The sequence below is a fragment of the Haemaphysalis longicornis genome, unplaced genomic scaffold (genome assembly GCF_048455015.1).
Source record: "Haemaphysalis longicornis isolate Haplotype H1 unplaced genomic scaffold, Haemaphysalis longicornis Haplotype H1 scaffold_198, whole genome shotgun sequence".
NCBI lineage: Eukaryota > Metazoa > Arthropoda > Arachnida > Ixodida > Ixodidae > Haemaphysalis > Haemaphysalis longicornis.
This window is the reverse complement of record NW_027526293.1, coordinates 394420-412443: the sequence shown is the minus strand read 5'-3', so window position 1 is coordinate 412443 and position 18024 is coordinate 394420. Positions and strand designations below refer to the sequence as shown.

At 50.6% G+C, this 18024-nt stretch overlaps 1 protein-coding gene across 2 annotated transcripts; it reads left to right on the top strand.

The window, feature by feature from the left end:
• Nucleotides 1-650: 650 nt before the first annotated feature.
• On the top strand, nucleotides 651-7231 carry LOC144166911 (uncharacterized). 2 transcript variants are annotated; one of them, XM_077696359.1, is made up of 3 exons: nucleotides 651-1063; nucleotides 4138-4350; nucleotides 6635-7231. In XM_077696359.1, the coding sequence occupies exons 1-3, from the start codon at nucleotides 737-739 to the stop codon at nucleotides 6656-6658; spliced, it is 564 nt and encodes a 187-aa protein (XP_077552485.1). In that variant the 5' UTR covers nucleotides 651-736; the 3' UTR covers nucleotides 6659-7231. The 2 variants fall into 2 exon arrangements, with proteins under 2 accessions (XP_077552485.1, XP_077552484.1); XM_077696358.1 differs by having other exon boundaries at nucleotides 4117-4350.
• The last annotated feature ends 10793 nt before the right edge of the window (nucleotides 7232-18024 follow it).

Here is an 18024-nt window from a genome sequence, read left to right as displayed (position 1 = left end):
AGTACACTCTAATTCGGCCCCATCAGAGCGCATGCGAGAATGGTGGGGTTAATGAAACGACGCATACCCACTCAGCGCGATTGGTGAAGCGTTCACAGAGAGAAACCATACGCGGATTAATGCGAGAATGAATGCGACGAAAACTACCGCATCTCTTTCATTCGCCGCTGCAGCTGCCTCGGCAACGCTAAGGACAAAATTTACTCTCCGCTTCAGGATTTCATCTAGGCCATGGGAAGACTCCTTTGTTAACACCTATTGTTCTGTACGTCTCTCCTCGCCCCCACGGATTCTTTTTCCGGTCTTGAGTTTTTCCCCCAATTCTAAACAATACATACATAAGCGGCCCGTTCTCAAGCCTTGCAAAATCTCGGTCTCTTGGTACCAGCCAGAACTGTAAAAAAAAGAAGAAGAAGGAGAAGAAGAAGAAGAAGTTCACGCAAGAGCTCAAGGATCTAGTGTGTATATGTGCCATTCATAAAGGAACATCATCATCATCATCCCCATCATCAGCTCACGGGGTGAGGCGAGGGCCCGAGCCACCAGCTCACGCCATTACTCGCGTTCCTGACGCATATCGGAGAGCCAATGAGGACGCGACGCGTTTGAAACTCTGCTACCTCCAATTGGCTGCGTTTCTTGATCGGGGAGCCAGTAGTGGCTTGCCACGGGATGGCAGAGGTGATGAGCGAACGCGCCCGACAGCGAGGAGGCAGTCGAGGAACAACTGCTCCCAATGGCGCTTCCAAGTTCACCCCACCGGAGCCCCAGGGGACCCGAGGCTGGTGGGAAGTTCGGAGCTTCCCGAAGGCGGCCAGCGGCTCCGCCATCCGACTCTGCCGTGGCCCCGATAGCCGCGCTTCTTAGCTGGCAGCCGGCGTTCGTCTCCAGGGCGTCTGTCGCGCAGAAGCGTGGGCGAACTACGTTCCTGCTGGAACCCATCCGCGGACTGCAGGCACAGCGGGCACGTCGGCGCGCTTCCTCGCTGGGCTCGGCGACCACGCGGCCCCAACGGTCGTCTCTGCGCCGACACCCAGCGCATCACCGACACGACGTCGCCCACGTAAGCTAGCCCTCATTTTGAGACTTGGCGTCTCTAGGCCTTTCACATTTGTATCGTAGCACTGTGTGCAATCCCCTTGTTTGTTAAAATTTTACTCGTTGGAGTTATTGGAGCACTTTCGATTTAAAAGCTGCACCTGTGGATACGGGGTACGCGACAGTAGAGGGCAGGCCTATGCTATAATCACGAGCACTAGCGCCACTTTCAGTGCCATTACGCCGTCGCAGCTCCAGGCCCAAGGAAGGTCTGGGACGCACTCGCTTGTTAGTGCCTTCTTTTGTTCCCGCCGCCGGGGTGGTCCGTCGTGTTCATGTGCAAATAAACGCTTTCTTTCGAATATGTCCGATTCGCCTCGCTAGGCCACCTCAACGCCCCAGCCTTCACCCCCAGCCCTCACACTGCACTGTGTACCGAAACCTCAACAAAGGTGTCTTTTAGCTCACCGCATTTATCCGAAAAACGGCATCGAGGGTGAGAACCATCGAACCAACGACAACGGTCTTAAGAACAGCGGAATGTTTTTGGCTTCACTTTATTAACGGTGCCCTTTGGTGCCGGTTACCTGCAGTGGGTTTCGAGGCGGCGGTGGCGGCGTCCGATTAGTCCGTGTAACCGTGTGAGCGAACGAAGCAGCGACGGGAGAAAGACAACGGAGAGGAGCGGCTCGCGAAAGTGCGAAGGGGGAGGGCGGCACGACCGGCAATGGAGTCATCTCTCTCTCTGCCTCCCCCTCACACTTTCGCCACGCGTCGCCGCCAAGGAACGCGCTCCCCCTCGCACTTTCCCCAGCCGCTGTTCCAATCGCCACTAATCCGAACCCCTTGACATTTTCGCGGGAGGTTCAAACATTTGCGACAACATGCTCGATGCTCCGCCGTGCCTGGCTCATCCGAAACACGTGACATTTGCGCGGGAGGTTTAAACTATTTTCTCTGCGGCTCAACATTCTCGCCGGTGGGGGCGACGTAGGGGCGGCTGGCCACTCTGACACGTGTGAGCGTGAGCGCCTGACGTGGAGCGCGGGTTCAGAGGCTTGCTGCTGTACGAGTCTCGTGTCTCTCGTGGGCTCCGAACAGGCGACGCGCTGCGAGATAATAAGAGTAGCGCGTCCCGCCGTGCGTTCGCTGATCACGCGATCACTTACTGAGACGCAGCAGATGTGCACCGTGACCGAGAAGACTTCAGTTCGCGCGGGCACAAATTTCGCGTTGGGGGGCATAGTAATCATCATATCATTTTTTTTTGCACTTGGGATTATAGTTGCGCAAGTTGGTATACATATTTTCCGTTTGGTTGGCTTTCGTTTTAGTGGATGTGTCATGACATCTCATCAAGGGTTCCCCCATAATCAGCACGAGCACAAACACGTCCCATTTGTCGGTAACCGGAAGTTTCAGTTGATGTGGCTAGTTCTTCTAGCGGCGGTGCAAACATGGTCTTCATGGTGCAAACAGGGAAATTTCTACTTTGTTCATGCCTATGTGCACACGTTTATCCGCTGATTGATAACCCACCGTTATAAACTTCCGCATGAAGTGCCGTCCGGCGGCTGCAGCCACGGCTAGAGTGCCGTCCAACGGATCTTAAATTTTTAAGACTAAGCTCGCGCACAGCAGAGCGTCTGCCGTTGTGGTGCTGACGTTCCGTCTCAGCTTTTTGATACCTCGGTGGTGGATCTATACCAGCTTTTGGCTCCCTTTTTTCATATTTTTATTATGGTAATTATAATCTTACTTATTATAATTTAATTATAATTTTTGTTTTAAGTCAGCCTACGGAGGAGGAGGAAAAGCTTAATTCGAACGCAACATTAAGCGTCGAGAATGTCCCGGGCCAGGTCCACCAACGCCAACTGGTTCGTGAGCTGGTCCAAGTCATGTGTGTTTTCATTGATTTGTTAGTGTTTGCTAGGTATAGGTTAAATTACGTAAGGAAGAGCGAAGTAGTGCCATTTTCTTGCTAAACACCAGTGGATGTAGCTTGAGTGCAGTGGTTATAGTAACGTCGGATTTTTGAGTATTTCCGAATAAGACCACTGAAGCGCTGGCGATTTTGTTGATGGCCTAGCAGTCTGTTCAATAATACTGGTTAATATTGCATAGTAGCATCTTAATTGGTCTTTGTCAACATTGATTTACGAGCTTACACAGGGTCTTACTTACATCGATAAATGGAACACTTTAAGATTTTTTCCTGAGTGAACCGCTACACCGTTCACGCTCCAACTTCGCAGGAAGATCGCATTTTGTGGTCTATTTTGTATGACGCCGGGGACAACAGCGGCACCTACCTGTTTATTCGGAAAAAATATAGAAACTGTTTTTGTCAATGGGAGCCACCTGGGGTATGCAGCGCGAAACGCACGATGGAGATTCACGGTAGGAAGGAGCCAAATGAGGTAGCAGACGATCAGAAAACTTATTTTTTCTGTGGTTTTCGATGGCCGCAATAGTTACAGAAGAGCTGTTCATAGTTTTCAATACCAGTCATCAGGTCGCTGGTTTTTCCAAGCTTTTAATGGCCACTTACCATGACAGTTTAAAGAAAAGTGTAATTTTGCGTTTGATGATGCATTTGAAGGGTCATTGGGAGAAGACCTTGAGTGCTGTGATAGACAGCCAACCGAGGCTAATTATAGGTAACAGGTTTAATTAGCTGTAACCACACTCGTTAAGTCCAAATGCCAGAACTCTTTCGTACGTACCGCCGAAATATTTGGGGAACTGAAGCGGGAGGGGGCTACGGATCAATTATGCCATCTCTAGACTTGTTTGTTATCTAAAAAAACACTATAACCCCCTCCCTCGTACTCGGCAGCTTTATAGCCACTGTGGAAGGTTCTAAATCAACTGGAGCCCATCAGCCTGGCGTGCCCGATGTCGCAGGCATTGATTCTCAATTACGATTCGTAGAGGTCTCATTTGCAGTGTCCCACCTAGGGAATGTTTTCGGTGCACGAGCGGTCCCTTCCTCTCTGTTCTCCCTGTGCAGAAACCTCACAGGTCGGTCAAGATGCTTAACTGTGTTCCCCTCTTTTGGGACTGTGTCCGAAGACACTGTTGTATCGAACGCAGGAGCTGCGCTACGGACCTAGCGGTGTGGTTCCCCACGATTGCCACACTGGTCCTCTATCACACCGCGTGCGCCTAGCCGAGACTTTAGTCAGGACGGTGGCACGCAGGGCGGGTCGCCTGGATCGAGTCCTCGGCGCCACCCCTTCCCCGAGCCGGGACCATCTGCACCTCTGCCCCACCACGGCAAGCAACCTGGCGGACAACAACAACAAGGTACAGACACCGATGCGTAGTAAAGGCGCACAGTCCCGTAGGGTGGGTGCTGTTTCAGCACGTGATGGAAGCAACACGCGTATATAGGAGACCACGGGCAGCCGTCCATGCATGAGAAGAGTGACACGCCTTCTATTACAGAGGGCATCAGGCACGAAAATGCACTTACACCGTGCTTATTTTGCAGCCAGTCCATTTAGGAGGCTTGATCGGGGGAATTTTGTTGATTGATTGATAGATTGATTATGAGATTTAACGCGCCGACACTACACAGGCGATGAGGCGCGCCATAGTGGATGGCTATGAATTAATTTTGAACACCAGGAAATCTTTACCGTGCGCCGAAATCTGGAACACAAGGGCGTCTTCGCTTTTTGCCTCCATCAAAAAAGCGGCCGCCGTGACCGGGAAACGAACCTGCGTACCTGGGCGCTTAATTCGGGGAACTTCGAGAATGCGAGTAATAGGAGAAAGCGTACAGGACACCCTGGAGATTTGGAAAGGACTTATTCTTGTTCATTGAGTCTGAGAAAGATCTAAAAATAACTCATGAATTGAATACTTACGTTAGGCACCCAAGCGGTGATACACGCTATAGCCTAAGGAGTAAAGTACAAAAAGGTGGATGCTTTTCCGGTAGCGTATCCCTCTTGGGGCGGCCGCCTGAACCACACTTGGGGAAACATAGAAGAACATGCCCCTTTTTTTTTCCGCCTGCCCTGCGCAGCTGAGGAAGCCGTCCCAGGCGCCTTGCATGGTTTTGGTGGCAGATAAATTGTTCAATGGCAGCCGTAGCGCCCACCTGTCGGCCGCTTTCATGGCTCAGAAAACGGAGCAGTACTTAGCTGCCTCGGCGTTCGCAACTGGCTAATCCAATATGGCGTCGTTTTGTTTACATTTTGCCCCCCAAGAATGGCGGATTGGTCGCTGGGAGCGAGAGTAGCGCATGCGCAAAACGCTACTGAAAAAGGTCCATTGCTCTTAAGAATTGATGCCGCTAGTCCGAATCAGAAGAAACAAAGGCATGCGATTAATACTGGCCGAGGTCCATTTGAGAACCCCTTCCAAGTGTGGAAGAGAAAGCTATATCTCGGTTACTAAAAATAGTGGTATACTACCCATGCATTAATGCATGGGTGTTATTAAAATAAGGAAACAGCACATGGATGCAGCTGAAACTCGGGCCTTACTCAGCAACTTAAAATAAAATTTGTGTCAAATAAGAGAGGCTTGGAAGGTTTGTTTACAAATGAACACCATAGATTATGGAACAAACTCGAATCATAGACATCATATCGTTGAGGGACAGAAGTGGTGTTAGGCCATTCATATGAGGCAGAGGGCTCTGGGTTCAGGTGGCCCACTGGAGGAATAAAATGGCTACCGAAGGTCGTGATTCGAAGTTTCCGAAGACGCCGGCCCAAGCCACCGCCAAGGAACATGACCGGACGAGGGCAGTGTGGCCTCTACTTCCGTCCGATGCTGGAATTGATAGCGTGCTGCTAACACACTGACAACTATGTTTTAGTGCTGGCACATACGTGACTATTTCCCATTATACGCCACTGTAGCGCGAAATTGGAAAGTGGTACGATATTCCTTGGGTTTTCTTCGGTTAAAAAGCGTCTTTCGTGGCTGGAATGGACCTGAGTAATGTACCAAAGGCAAGTTCACTGAAACTAAAGAAAGTAGTTGTATTAAATATTTGGAATGAACAAACATACTTTGAGGATTGTCTATCGCAGGAAACATTTTCTTGGTGCGCAAGAAAACATCCTCAAGAATGGGTGCAAAAATTACAACGTTATGGCATGCCTGTCACAACGGCCTGCCTTTGCACCCTGGCTTTCTGGTGGTTATTGTTTGAAGGTATACACAGTCCTCCGCGCATGACCGGAATCGTGCACCTTAAACAGGAACAGTACAAGTCCGTCTGAGTAAACTTATGGGGGAGACCGCCTTCCTGCCTAGTGCGCAGTCCTATAGATCGCATGATTATTTTAAATGTATTTTGATTATCTATTTCGTCCATTAATTTTCTCTTTACCACTCAGCAACGTGGCATAAATGTTCAATAAATATAGTTATGCAGTTGGGCTTTTATTTCCCTTTCGTTAGTTCATTTTTGTTTGTCCTTTCAAAGGGAGAGCGGTATCACACCAAACTCTGGCTGATACCCCCTCGGGGTGCAGTAGTGCCGTTCCCTCAGAGTTCATCGTCGCACGGAGTTTTGCGTACTAAGCAGTTGCTCGCGATCTCTCACCTTCCCCAACGCACCGTGCAGGATTCAGCAGGGGCTCGCGAGTGACACGTGGGCTCTGCGGGGAGACGCCGAGCGGCTCCCCGACCCCTCCGTGAGGGAGAGCCCGGTGTCCAACCAGCGGCCGAGCTCGGCCTGCCATGACCGGGCAGGGCATCACAGCTGCCACCCCCACCGACTTCAGTTTTATAAGCGGGATTCTTTCCCCGCCACCTTCTTAACTTTTTTATTATGCGTTATGAATGAATAAAGGCAATTGAAATGGAACGTCAGGACTCCTTACGTGTGTTATGGGCGGCAGCTTCATTGGCTGAGAAGGTGAGTCTGAATGGGTGGCACGTCGGTGGCACTGTGGGTGGCACGTATATGTTGCTGCCGCGTAGGAACTTGCGAATCGTCCGTGAGCTTCTGACGACTGGCCATTTCCAGATCAAAGCTTCCAGACTCAATGCCCTTTTGTATGGACTCTTGTCAGAATCGAGCAATCGAACGTATTATGGCTGAACTCATTTTATTTAGGACCTCGGTACCAAACCGGCTCTTCTGATATTGAACATTTTTCACCATATATACAGCAAAAAGACATTCATAATAACTCTGTTGCTATTGCTCAATACATGGCACAATAGCTCACCCCCCATCGGAGAATTCATCGCTTGAAAACCAGAAATGAACTGACTGGCGGAAGTGGTCAAACGTGCGCGACTCAAAACGAGCGAGTCGTTTAACATTAGTTAAAATTAAAATTTCAGGTTACAGGTCAGCTAAAATTAAAACAGAAAAAGAAGGGAAAAGCTGAACATGCACATTCGTGATTAACCTCTCAAGCAGATGAATGTCCCTTAAACAGTTATTGACCCAAAAGCTTTAATAGGTTTCTTGGTTTGGCGTAAATTTCTGGTTTAATTTTTTGATATCGACGGCTAAAAAATGAGTAGCTCTTTGATTATATACAGTAACACCTGGATATAACAAACCTCATTGCAATGAATTCCTGGATTTCAGTTTTCCCGCTTCGACTCCCGTTTTTGTCGCTCCAATCGCGATCTTTCCGCCTGCCTGACCAAGTTTGTGCCCTATCGTCTCCGTGAGTACCTCTGGCGTCTCTGGATATCATCGTTTGCCACCTACCATCGTCGGGCCCCCCTTCAGGACCATCGAACCTACCGACCACGCCGGGGCCGCCGCTAGGCCTACATTACAGGCCTAGTACGAGCGGCCGCCTCCCCGAGCTGCCGCTGCCGCACGCGCACGTGCACCTGCCATCTACCATGCCCCCTTCGCCATCCCGCAGCTGCGCTACGGCGCGTGACAGCACATCGGCACCGACGCAAGACCAAGACACATCGTCACCGACGCAAGACCAAGACAACACACCATCGCCGGCGCAAGACCTTGTCAATGAAAACAGCGCAGACGGCCACATGGATTTCGACGACTCGAAAGGAAGAACTGCTCCGACACCTAACCCATGGCGTCAGGTCATAAACTCCCGCAGGAACAAGACCGTTGCTGAAAACCAGGTACGCCCCACAAACGCTACAACGACTGCCGTCCCCGCACGAAAAATACCGCCTCCTCGCTTTCCGCCAAACCACTTCATAACTGTCATCCGACCTCATGACGGCCTTCGTGTCGGAGACTGGCCTGCTCGTGACCTGGTATGCAGCCTCGTCGCGGCAAGCGAGATCCCCGGCCCCCTCTTCCGTGCGACTGTCACACTGCAAGTACAGCCAGCCCAAAACCACCTCGTAGCTGCCACCCCTGACCCAGATATCGCTGATCGACTCTCCCAACTCACCGCATTAACCCTCCGAAGCACTACCTATGCAGTATCTGCCTATATGAAGCCCCCTCCGGGCACTGCTCGTGGAGTGATTCACGGCATTCCCGAGGGCATCACGCAGGACCAACTCATTGAGCTCACCGCCGCTAACAGACCGTACTTGATCCACGCCCGCCTCATGGGTCGCACGAGATCAGCTCTACTGACCTTCAACGGACTCCGCATTCCGTACTATATTAAACTAGACTGTGAAATGGTGCGCTGCCGTCCATACCGCCGTGCCGCCCAGACTTGCCAATGTTGTGGTGAGATAGGGCACCGTCAAGACGTGTGCCCGCACCCCGACAAGCCACGCTGCCCGGCCTGTGGTATCGCCAACCCGTCACCGGATCACTCCTGTGCCCCTCGGTGTAAACTGTGTGATGGACCCCATGCCACTGCCAACAAAGAATGCCCCAAACGCTTTCTACCAGTTCCCCAAACACGGAGGTTCCGCCATCCTGCCCAGTCCCCATACCAACCAATCGGCCAGACCCCGCTGGCCTACCACGAGCAGGACTTTCCAGCCCTACAAGCCCAATCCTCGACTACCCACCCTGAAGACCGGAACGCCATCCAACCACAGGTGAGCTGGTCAGATGCTCTCCGCTCTACTCCCACTGCTCTAACTTCACCCTCCCTCCCTCCTCCCCCCCCCAAAACCCCAACCACCAATCCACCCTTCGTACTCCGCTGCTATTGCTGAACTTAAACAGCAGCAGCAACGTTTCCAGGCACAACTCGCCTCTCTAACTGCCAAAATTGACGCCCTATTAGCCTCCCCCCTCCCAGCCCCGCCGCCCCCACCAGCACCCCTTCCTGAACAGATTCATGCACTCATTGACACGAAAATAGCGGAAGCCATAAAAGAACTGATAGCATCACAAACCGAGACTCTGGCCCCCATATGTAGTGGCATCCAGGCAATAACTGAACGACAAAACAAATTAGAGCAGACCATCCAAGGCATACAGAACTCCCTGGCTTCGACTCACCAACCCAAGAAACTCAAACATCACCCTTACCATGACTAATCCCCCGGATACCGACCTCGTCGTACTCCAGTGGAACTGCCGTTCTCTCAACAACAAGCGACACCAGCTAGACTTGTTTACCAAACAAGATCCTCCAGATGTCATTGCCCTGCAAGAGACCAACACTCCTACCCCCCGCCTACCGCATTATACCGCCTTCACGCAAGACCCCCAGCATCGCACCGCCACTTTCGTACATAACTCCCATCCGGCCCAATCACATTGTCTTAATCAAACCGTACCTCATACCTTTGTAGAGCTCATCTCCACAAGGCCGACTGGCTCCAGCATCTTCATCCTGAATATCTACAGTCCCCCATCTGATAACCTCCACAACATTGAGGCACTGATTTACGAAGCCGCATCCCTGTCCAAGGACGCCCCTTTACTTCTCCTCGGAGATTTCAACGCCCCACATCCTGCATGGGGCTACCATTTTGCCTCCAAGAAAGGCACGGCCCTCTTACGCGCCACCCAGAACCACCAGTTGATCCTCCAAAACGACCTCACCTTTCCAACCCGCACCGGCAACAGTGTCACCAGAGACACCACACCTGATTTATCATTCACTAAAAACATCTCCAGGATCCAATGGTCCCGACTCGACGAAACACTCGGCAGTGACCATCACCTCCTCTCCCTTCGCTTCCCAACCAAAAAGAAAACGACCCGGACGGGCACCGCACGCCTGACTAACTGGTCCGCCTTCCGTGAAGATCCAACCCCTCTCCCTGCAATAAGCCAAAATTTAAGTGACTGGACCCAGGCCCTCGAACACCGGGTTAAAAAGCACACCCAAGAAATCGCACTAACCGACAGCACTCCGGCAGTCGACCCCCACCTTATGCACATTTGGGACGCGCGTCGTAGTCTTACTAAACGCTGGAAACGGCAGAAGCATAACCGTAAACTTAAAAAGCGCATAGCCCTCCTAACCCAGCAAGCGCAAGCATATGCCGCCGATCTCCAGAGACAAAATTGGCACTCTTTCTGCAATCAGCTCCAAGGCACTCTCCACTCAAAGAAAACGTGGCATCTCCTCCGTTCCCTTCTCGACAACACCAATACTAAGAGATACACAAACCATAGAATCCATCAACTAATCCGCAACAGCGCTCTCCCCACTCAAGAACTCCTCAAGTCGATCCGTGACCATCTTTTTGGCGACCCTACTACCTACCCACCCATCCCCGACACATGCTATACGGGCCTAGCTAACGAAGCACTAGACGCCCCCTTTACCTTCACTGAACTTCAAGCTGTCCTGGCCCGCCTCACCCGCAACACCACCCCAGGAAAGGACCATATTACCTACCGCACTCTCCGCAATCTCGACGAGGACACACTCCAAGATCTCCTCGAACTTTACAATTATCACTGGCAGGGGGGAACTCTACCTGAGCAGTGGCGACACTCGGACATCATACTAATCCCAAAACCCAACAAGCCACTGACGCCGACCACTCTTCGACCCATCTCCCTGACCTCATGCATCGGTAAACTCTTCGAGCACCTAGTACATCAGCGCCTCACCGCATACCTGGAAGACCACAACCTCTACCCTTTCACAATGTTTGGGTTTCGGCAACACCTATCCACTCAAGACGTCCTCCTGCAGCTCAAGGAACAGGTGGTGGACCACCTGAGCCGCACCTCTCCCAAAACAATCTTAACGCTCGACGTCAAGGGTGCATTTGACAACGTCACCCACGAAGCCATACTGGAAAACCTGAGTACCACGAACTGCGGCGTAAATACCTTTCGCTTTGTAAAAGCCTTCCTTGAGAAAAGAACAGCTACACTCCGACTCGGCCCTCTACTCTTGCCTACTTTCCACACCCCGGCAAAGGGAACACCACAAGGATCTGTTATTTCGCCTCTTCTCTTTAATATAGCTCTGCTTCACCTCCCTGACAAACTGCTAGCCATTCCCGGCCTACGCCACGCATTCTACGCTGATGATCTGACTCTCTGGACCACCCAAGGCTCTAGCGGTGCACAACAGGACATCCTTCAGCAAGCAGTCGACACCACTACTGCTTACCTTCAGCCCAGGGGATTGACCTGCGAGCCATCTAAGTCCGCCCTACTGGTCCTCCGCGCCCGCACAAGAGGCCGCCCGGCTGCGCCCACCCCTGACCCACAGGTCACCATAAGTGGCTCTTTTATCCCCCAAGTTACCACGCTCAGGATATTAGGCGTTCCCTTCCACTGGGATGGTTCAGGCTCTGCCCTATTCCCCCAACTGCACCGAACAGTCTCCCAGCTCATCCACCTTATACGCCGAATCCGGGGATCGGCATACGGTCTAAAAGAGCCAGACACTTGCCGTCTTGTCCAAGCCCTCATGGTCAGCCGTCTCACCTACGGAACCCCGTTTGTGAATCTCAGACCCCAAGAAACCACCAAGCTGGATGCCCTAATCCGCAAAACTTACAAAGCTGCCTTGGGCCTCCCTACATTTACCTCTACTGAGCGTCTACTCCAACTTGGGCTGCATAATACCCTCAGTGAAATTCTGGAAGCCCAACGAACCTCACAGCTACAACGGTTGGCCCTTACTCCCACTGGCAGGAACGTGCTTCGCACCATTGGGCGGTCCACCCGGTCTGCAACTCACGAACTTCAACGCATCCCTCTTCACATTCGCCAGCGGCTTAGGGTCGCCCCAATCCCGAAACATATGCATCCGACGTTCAATAGGGGAAGGCGAGAAGCTCGTGTCAGAACACTCACAAGGCGGTATGAAACCGACGCCCAAACGCGCTACACGGATATCGCCCATACTCCCAACGGTTCACACACCACCCTCGTCACCCTGGACTCTACCGGCCATCTCGCCACTGCAGCCACCTACAAGCAGCTACCAGTTCCCACAGCAGAGGCACTCGCCGTCGCTCATGCGACCACCACCCACCAAAAACAGCCCTACCTAACCATCATCACCGATTCTCAGCAAGCATGCCGGTGGTATCAAGCTGGCCTGGCACCCCCTCAAGCTCTTCCCATCTTTCACTGTCTCCCCGAAGAAATAGAAATAACAATAGTTTGGACCCCTGGCCACTCTGGTCTTGCTGGGAATGAAGCGGCCCATGCCGCAGCCCGCGCTCTCCACAACCGGGCACTCCCCTCTGCAAGGCTAGATACCACAGGACGTCCAGATTCCGCAAGAACCACCTTAACACCGCTGGACTCTACCTATAGCTCCATCCTTTCCCACTACACAAACAACAGAAGAAGGTACCCTCCTCCCCACCCATCCCTTACCCCACATGAAGCCTATGTCTATCGCCGCCTTCAGACGGAAACTTTCTATAATCACACGATTCTCTCACACATCTCCCCATCCCTCTTCCCCCATAACTCCTCTTCCCCCATAACTGCCAAGCGTGTGACCTTCCTCTTACCACCTTCCACCTAGTCTTCTCCTGCCCGCAGCACCCAACCCCCCTTCACTCCCCCACCCTTGAGCAGTGGGAGTCCGCTCTGACCAGCTCGTCACCGGAGCAGCAGCTCGCCCTGGTGAACCGAGCTCTGGAATCGGCGCGGGCTCGCGGCCTCCTGGACATGGGAGGCTGACCACTTCCCCTTCCCTCTCCCCTAAAGCTCAAATAAACGTTTTTACCACCACCACCACCATTCCCCATTGAAGTGCATGAGTTCGCGACCTCTATGTAAGGAAGCAGTTCAATGATCAGCCTTGATGTAACGAAGTCGCTAACCACGCCAGGGGCACGCGGGGGACGCTTCGAGAAATGTTTCCGTAGCACAACTCCACTTAGCACCAACATGTTCCACGCTTTTTCGACCCATCACTTGCCTTCTCCCCCTCCCTCTCTAACTTCTGAGTACTTGCGACCCCTCAACTGGTTGTGCAGCTATAATTACGACACGTAGGTACGACATGCGGGGGGCAGACTTCCTTCGATGCCGCCATTAATAAGATAAGATAGTAAGACAGGTGCAGATTACAAACTTACAATTTACAATGTAGATTACAATGTACAAATTTAATTCAATTGAAGTTATTTTAAATTAAATGTAATTTTAGAAAACACGTAAGCATGCGCGCGCCCCTCCTGAAACTTTCCGTATATACGGAATTATGGGAATGCGGAGTACATTCCTAGCATGACACAAAGCCACCACAAAACAAGAAAGATTTTTGAGAAGCAAATGAAAATGAAACAGTGCATGCCTATTGAAAAATTTGACACCTGTTTTAAGTCTGTATGATCACTGGAACCGCGAAATCATCGTCCGTATGAATTCCGTATATACGGATTATACGGAAATCATACGGAGCATCATTTCGCTTATTATTGAAGATAAAAACACGAAAACTGTGCGAAATGTTCATATTGTGCGAACTTCTATAATTCCCGTGTTTTTCGTAATAATATCTACATTCATTACGCTTGGGGACGTAACACTCTGTATAAACTCCGTATTCCCATAATTCCGTATATACGGAACTTTTCAGTGGGGAATATAGATCATTATCCGGCTTCGCTCTTTATTCTAGAACAAATTTATTTTCACAAACCAGATCATCAGAACATGTTGCTCAGCAATGCATCTGGCGGTATGCGCTGGCGGCATCGACAAGATTACACGACCGCACAGTGACAGCGAACATCGGGCCGTAAGTTACGATGCGGGTTGAAGCAAAGATATCGTTCGAAATTCTTTGCTCGCGTAATGACGCTGACAGCGCCTTTCCATACTCATGGCAAGGCGGCAGCCGTAAATTTCTTGTGTGGATATGTCGACTGCGGACGTAAACGTTGCGTTTGTGCAGAAGAAGCATAAATCGTTAAGCGCGCGGCAGGGTAGCGGACGACCAAGAAAGAGCGATTTTTGCGCTGCAACGCTTTAGCATCAGCCGAATCATGGCCGAATCAAATCAGGCTAGAGTGCATGTTGCAGTGTGCGATATTACTCTGGCTCATTTCTTGTGTGGTTCTTCCGAAATGGCTGTCGTACGATTTTATCTTATATCTCCTGGGTTATATCGATATTCTTCAGTTCGCCTTGATTATTCCAGACTAAACGTTCCCTGTTAGAGAATTAGCAGTGGTCACATATGTGGCGGTGTGCGATTACCCCGCCGCTCATTGCGGCCGCGCACCGTGATTTATATTCCGCGCGCGCTCCTCGTAATTGTGCGCATAGTTTGACATGTTCAAAGACTGATGTCGCGGCGAAGGGAAACAAGCCGCTGTGGAGAGCGAGCAAGGGGAGAACAATGCACAAAGCCACAACGACGAGAGGGGCACGAAAGAGGGAGAGCGCAAAATGAAAGCTGAAGCCCTATTCTCGACTGCACAAATTCCTGGGAAATCTGGGAATTTGCCGGAAGTCTTTTCTGATTGGCTTTCAATTTTAGCCACGCGCTTCCGGTTGACAAAGCAGTTGTGTGTGCCTTCGTCATTTTGACGTTTTATGACGTTTACGGGCACCAGTTCTAAAGTTTGCCTTATTTCTCTTTACTGAAAGTGCATAATTCTTGGCCGGCAATGAAAAACTAGACTAAATGCACCGGACATGACAACACAGGCCTGTCTTTGCTATTCAACAACAATACTGCTTGTAATACACGCCCTCTCTGTGATTGGCTGAGAAGTCGTGACGTAATTTGAACAGTTGGCGGGAACGATCACGTCACACACTGGCAACTTCAGCCTGCGTAAAAGTGACGTAATGGTACGTTAACAGCTTGAAAATGGCAGCTGCTTTTGCCGTAAAATAGGGCAAAAAATTTCCCCCATCTTCAGCTCCACGAAATATCTACGAATTTGCAGCAGGCGCGGTTTCGCATGACGTGCCGTTTAAAGCATGTTTTCTAACGAAACAAATAACAGTTCGACTGTTTCCAAGTCAGCGATCACGGAGCATACAAACATGCAGTATTTTGCTTTTCCATTTGGCAATAAAATAAAAATTATGTTTGGCGTAACCGCAACATAAGGGGGCAGTACAAGCCTCTCCATGACAAAGAGAACCCAATGCATGGTATTTGTCCACGCTCCTCCTAGTAAGCTGCTGGGTCACATGATCGAACTCAAGAGAAAAATAACAAATAAAAGTGACTCTCTTGTTCATTACCATGCTGATTGAAGTCGAGTGTGACGAATGAGTGAATCGGCGACATCGGTGCGCTCCGCGGTTATCAGGCGTAGCGCTTCGCTGCTCTTATGTGTCATACAAGCGACGGTCATGGCCGTCTTTTTCTGTGATCACGTGACCATAAACTTGCAACTAGCAGCAGACGATAGCATGGCGGCGGTGGCGGCCGGGAAGGCGATAACGCAACAAAGCTTGCATTGAAGGAGAGAGCTTAACTGTGTTACTAAAAGCGATTGAAAGAAATAAACAGATACGGTAAACAAGATTGTGTGATATTCTTTAGCTCGACATCCGCCTTTTGCTCGCTTTTGGATCAATGATACTCGATCGCCTTGTGGTGTTGACGCCAATTTTGACCTGCAGAAATGTGTTTCCCTTGCCAACCTCAGCTACCGTCTAAATTTTTATGATGCATGTCACGGGTTTTTTTATCTTTTATGAGCATTACATGTAGGCGAACGATTCGTCCCCCTCCCATATCTTGCGTTTCCTTGTGTATTTTATTTTAGTGTCAGTGCTCTGTTTATATTTCGGACCTCTGTTTCCCCTTACGTCGAGCTGGTGAACGTGCTCCCACGGTCGTCTCGTTGCTCGCCGTCCCATGTGCCATGTTTACGACCAACCGAGCGGTGCCAAGACATCCGGCAACTCAAGTGGTCTGGCTCCGGGGCGTGAGACGGACTGTGCCCAGGCAGTCGAGCATTTGAGCATCAGTGGGTGTGCATATGTGGTGAGAGACCTGAGCGGATCGCGAGAAAACGTATGTGAGTGAAAAGAACAGCGCCGCCCAGGCGCATTTGTCAGTTTTGTACGAACCCAAGACAATAATTAAACAGTTTGTCTTTGCTTTCTCCTATAAATCGTACGGAAGCTATTATTTCACCTGATGTCTTCAAGCAAGAAAACGACCTGAGCGAAAGTTAATTCAAGGAAGTTAACATATATGACACCTTAGTTGAGATCTTTATGGGTGAAGCGTCAAATTACACTGCATGTTGTCAGAGCTATACATGCATCACATCACTGATTGCTTACGTTGTGCTTACGCAAAAAACATGGCGAATTTCCCGCGAGTTTGTGCAGTCGAGAATAGCGCCCCTGGGCACCTGGGGGTGCGGGGACATTATCGTCCCTCGCAAATGATTTTTTCTGGGTCACAGTCGGCGCTCCTCTTTATCTTACTCCGTGGGTCGCACCATCGAGCCCATATACGTCACAGCATGGCTCAGACAATAGCCGGCGGTTGACAGGTGCAGATGGAGCAGACGACAGGGGAGTGAGTAAAGGTGGAGGAGGTGGCACAGGTGCACAAAACACGAGAAAAAAAAAAGACGTCTGCTAAAATGGTGTTTCTGGCTTCAGTAGGCATGGTGCCAGGGCCTCTCCTAAACTTTTCTATCCTCCATGGAGAAAATATTGGCTGCCTCAAAAAAAGCAGGAGAGATAACAACCTCCTGAGCCCTCCGCTCTCCTTGTACAAGACGTGCGACTGTACAGTGCAGTTCACTGATTCCAGGTTTTGTTTCGGTAGGTATGTAGCAGAAGCCGAAAGCCCTAGTTTATTTCTAACAGTCACATGAAAAGCAAACACCCAGCACCCTCCCTATCCATAAGCATGCAGCCAGAGTGATGTCATGTGTGTTTGCCATGTGGTTGTACATCTCACAGTGCTGTCGATTTCAATGAAACAACCCTAAATAATGAACACAGACTGTTTTTCTTGAGTCACAGTTTGTGTAGCATGCACATACTCCCAATCCCATTTCACCCCACAAGCTTCCAAATGCGTCATCAGAGCTAAAGAACATTCAGAACACTGTACTGAGAAGCTAGGACTCTTAGTTGTAATAGCTTCATAGATCCACTATGTAGCTGTGAAGTATTCCCAGAGTTCCCAGTCCCCTGCTTGTCACTGCACAAACCTGGATTCGATTCCTTCGAATTTTGTTTTTTAGTTCAAGGCACGTGAAATTTTGGGGTCATCCACTGCTCGCAACTCCGGGTTTTTTGCCTCACGGGGCACATAATCTGCACTGTCTTCTCCTGATCATGCTTTTATTTATGACTGACCTGGAAATGAAAACTAGGGTGACCATAGAGTTTCATACTAGCCCGCCGCGGTGGCTCAGTGGCTAAGGCGTTGCGCTGCTAAGCCCATGGTCGCGGGTTTGATTCCCGGCCGCGGCGGCCGCTTTTCTGATGGAGGCGAAAAGCAAAAACGCCCGTGCGTTCGAGATTTCGCCGCACGTTAAAGATCCCCAGGTGGTCAAAATTAATTCGGAGCCCTCCCCTACGGCGTGCCTCATCGCCTGCGTTACGTCGGCGCGTTAAACCCTACAATCAATCAGAGTTTCATACTAATATACACTAGAGGGAAATCTGGTGCCACTGTCTAGGGAAGCCGCGCTTCAGTGAGCGTCCCCTCA

Bases quoted from the DNA above. Each gene is read 5' to 3' on its own strand.
- LOC144166911 (XM_077696358.1), top strand. From the start codon at position 737: ATGGCGCTTCCAAGTTCACCCCACCGGAGCCCCAGGGGACCCGAGGCT. The intron at 1,064-4,116 runs GTAAGCTAGCCC...CTGTGTCCGAAG, and splicing joins ACCGACACGACGTCGCCCAC to ACACTGTTGTATCGAACGCA. The intron at 4,351-6,634 runs GTACAGACACCG...CGCACCGTGCAG, and splicing joins TGGCGGACAACAACAACAAG to GATTCAGCAGGGGCTCGCGA.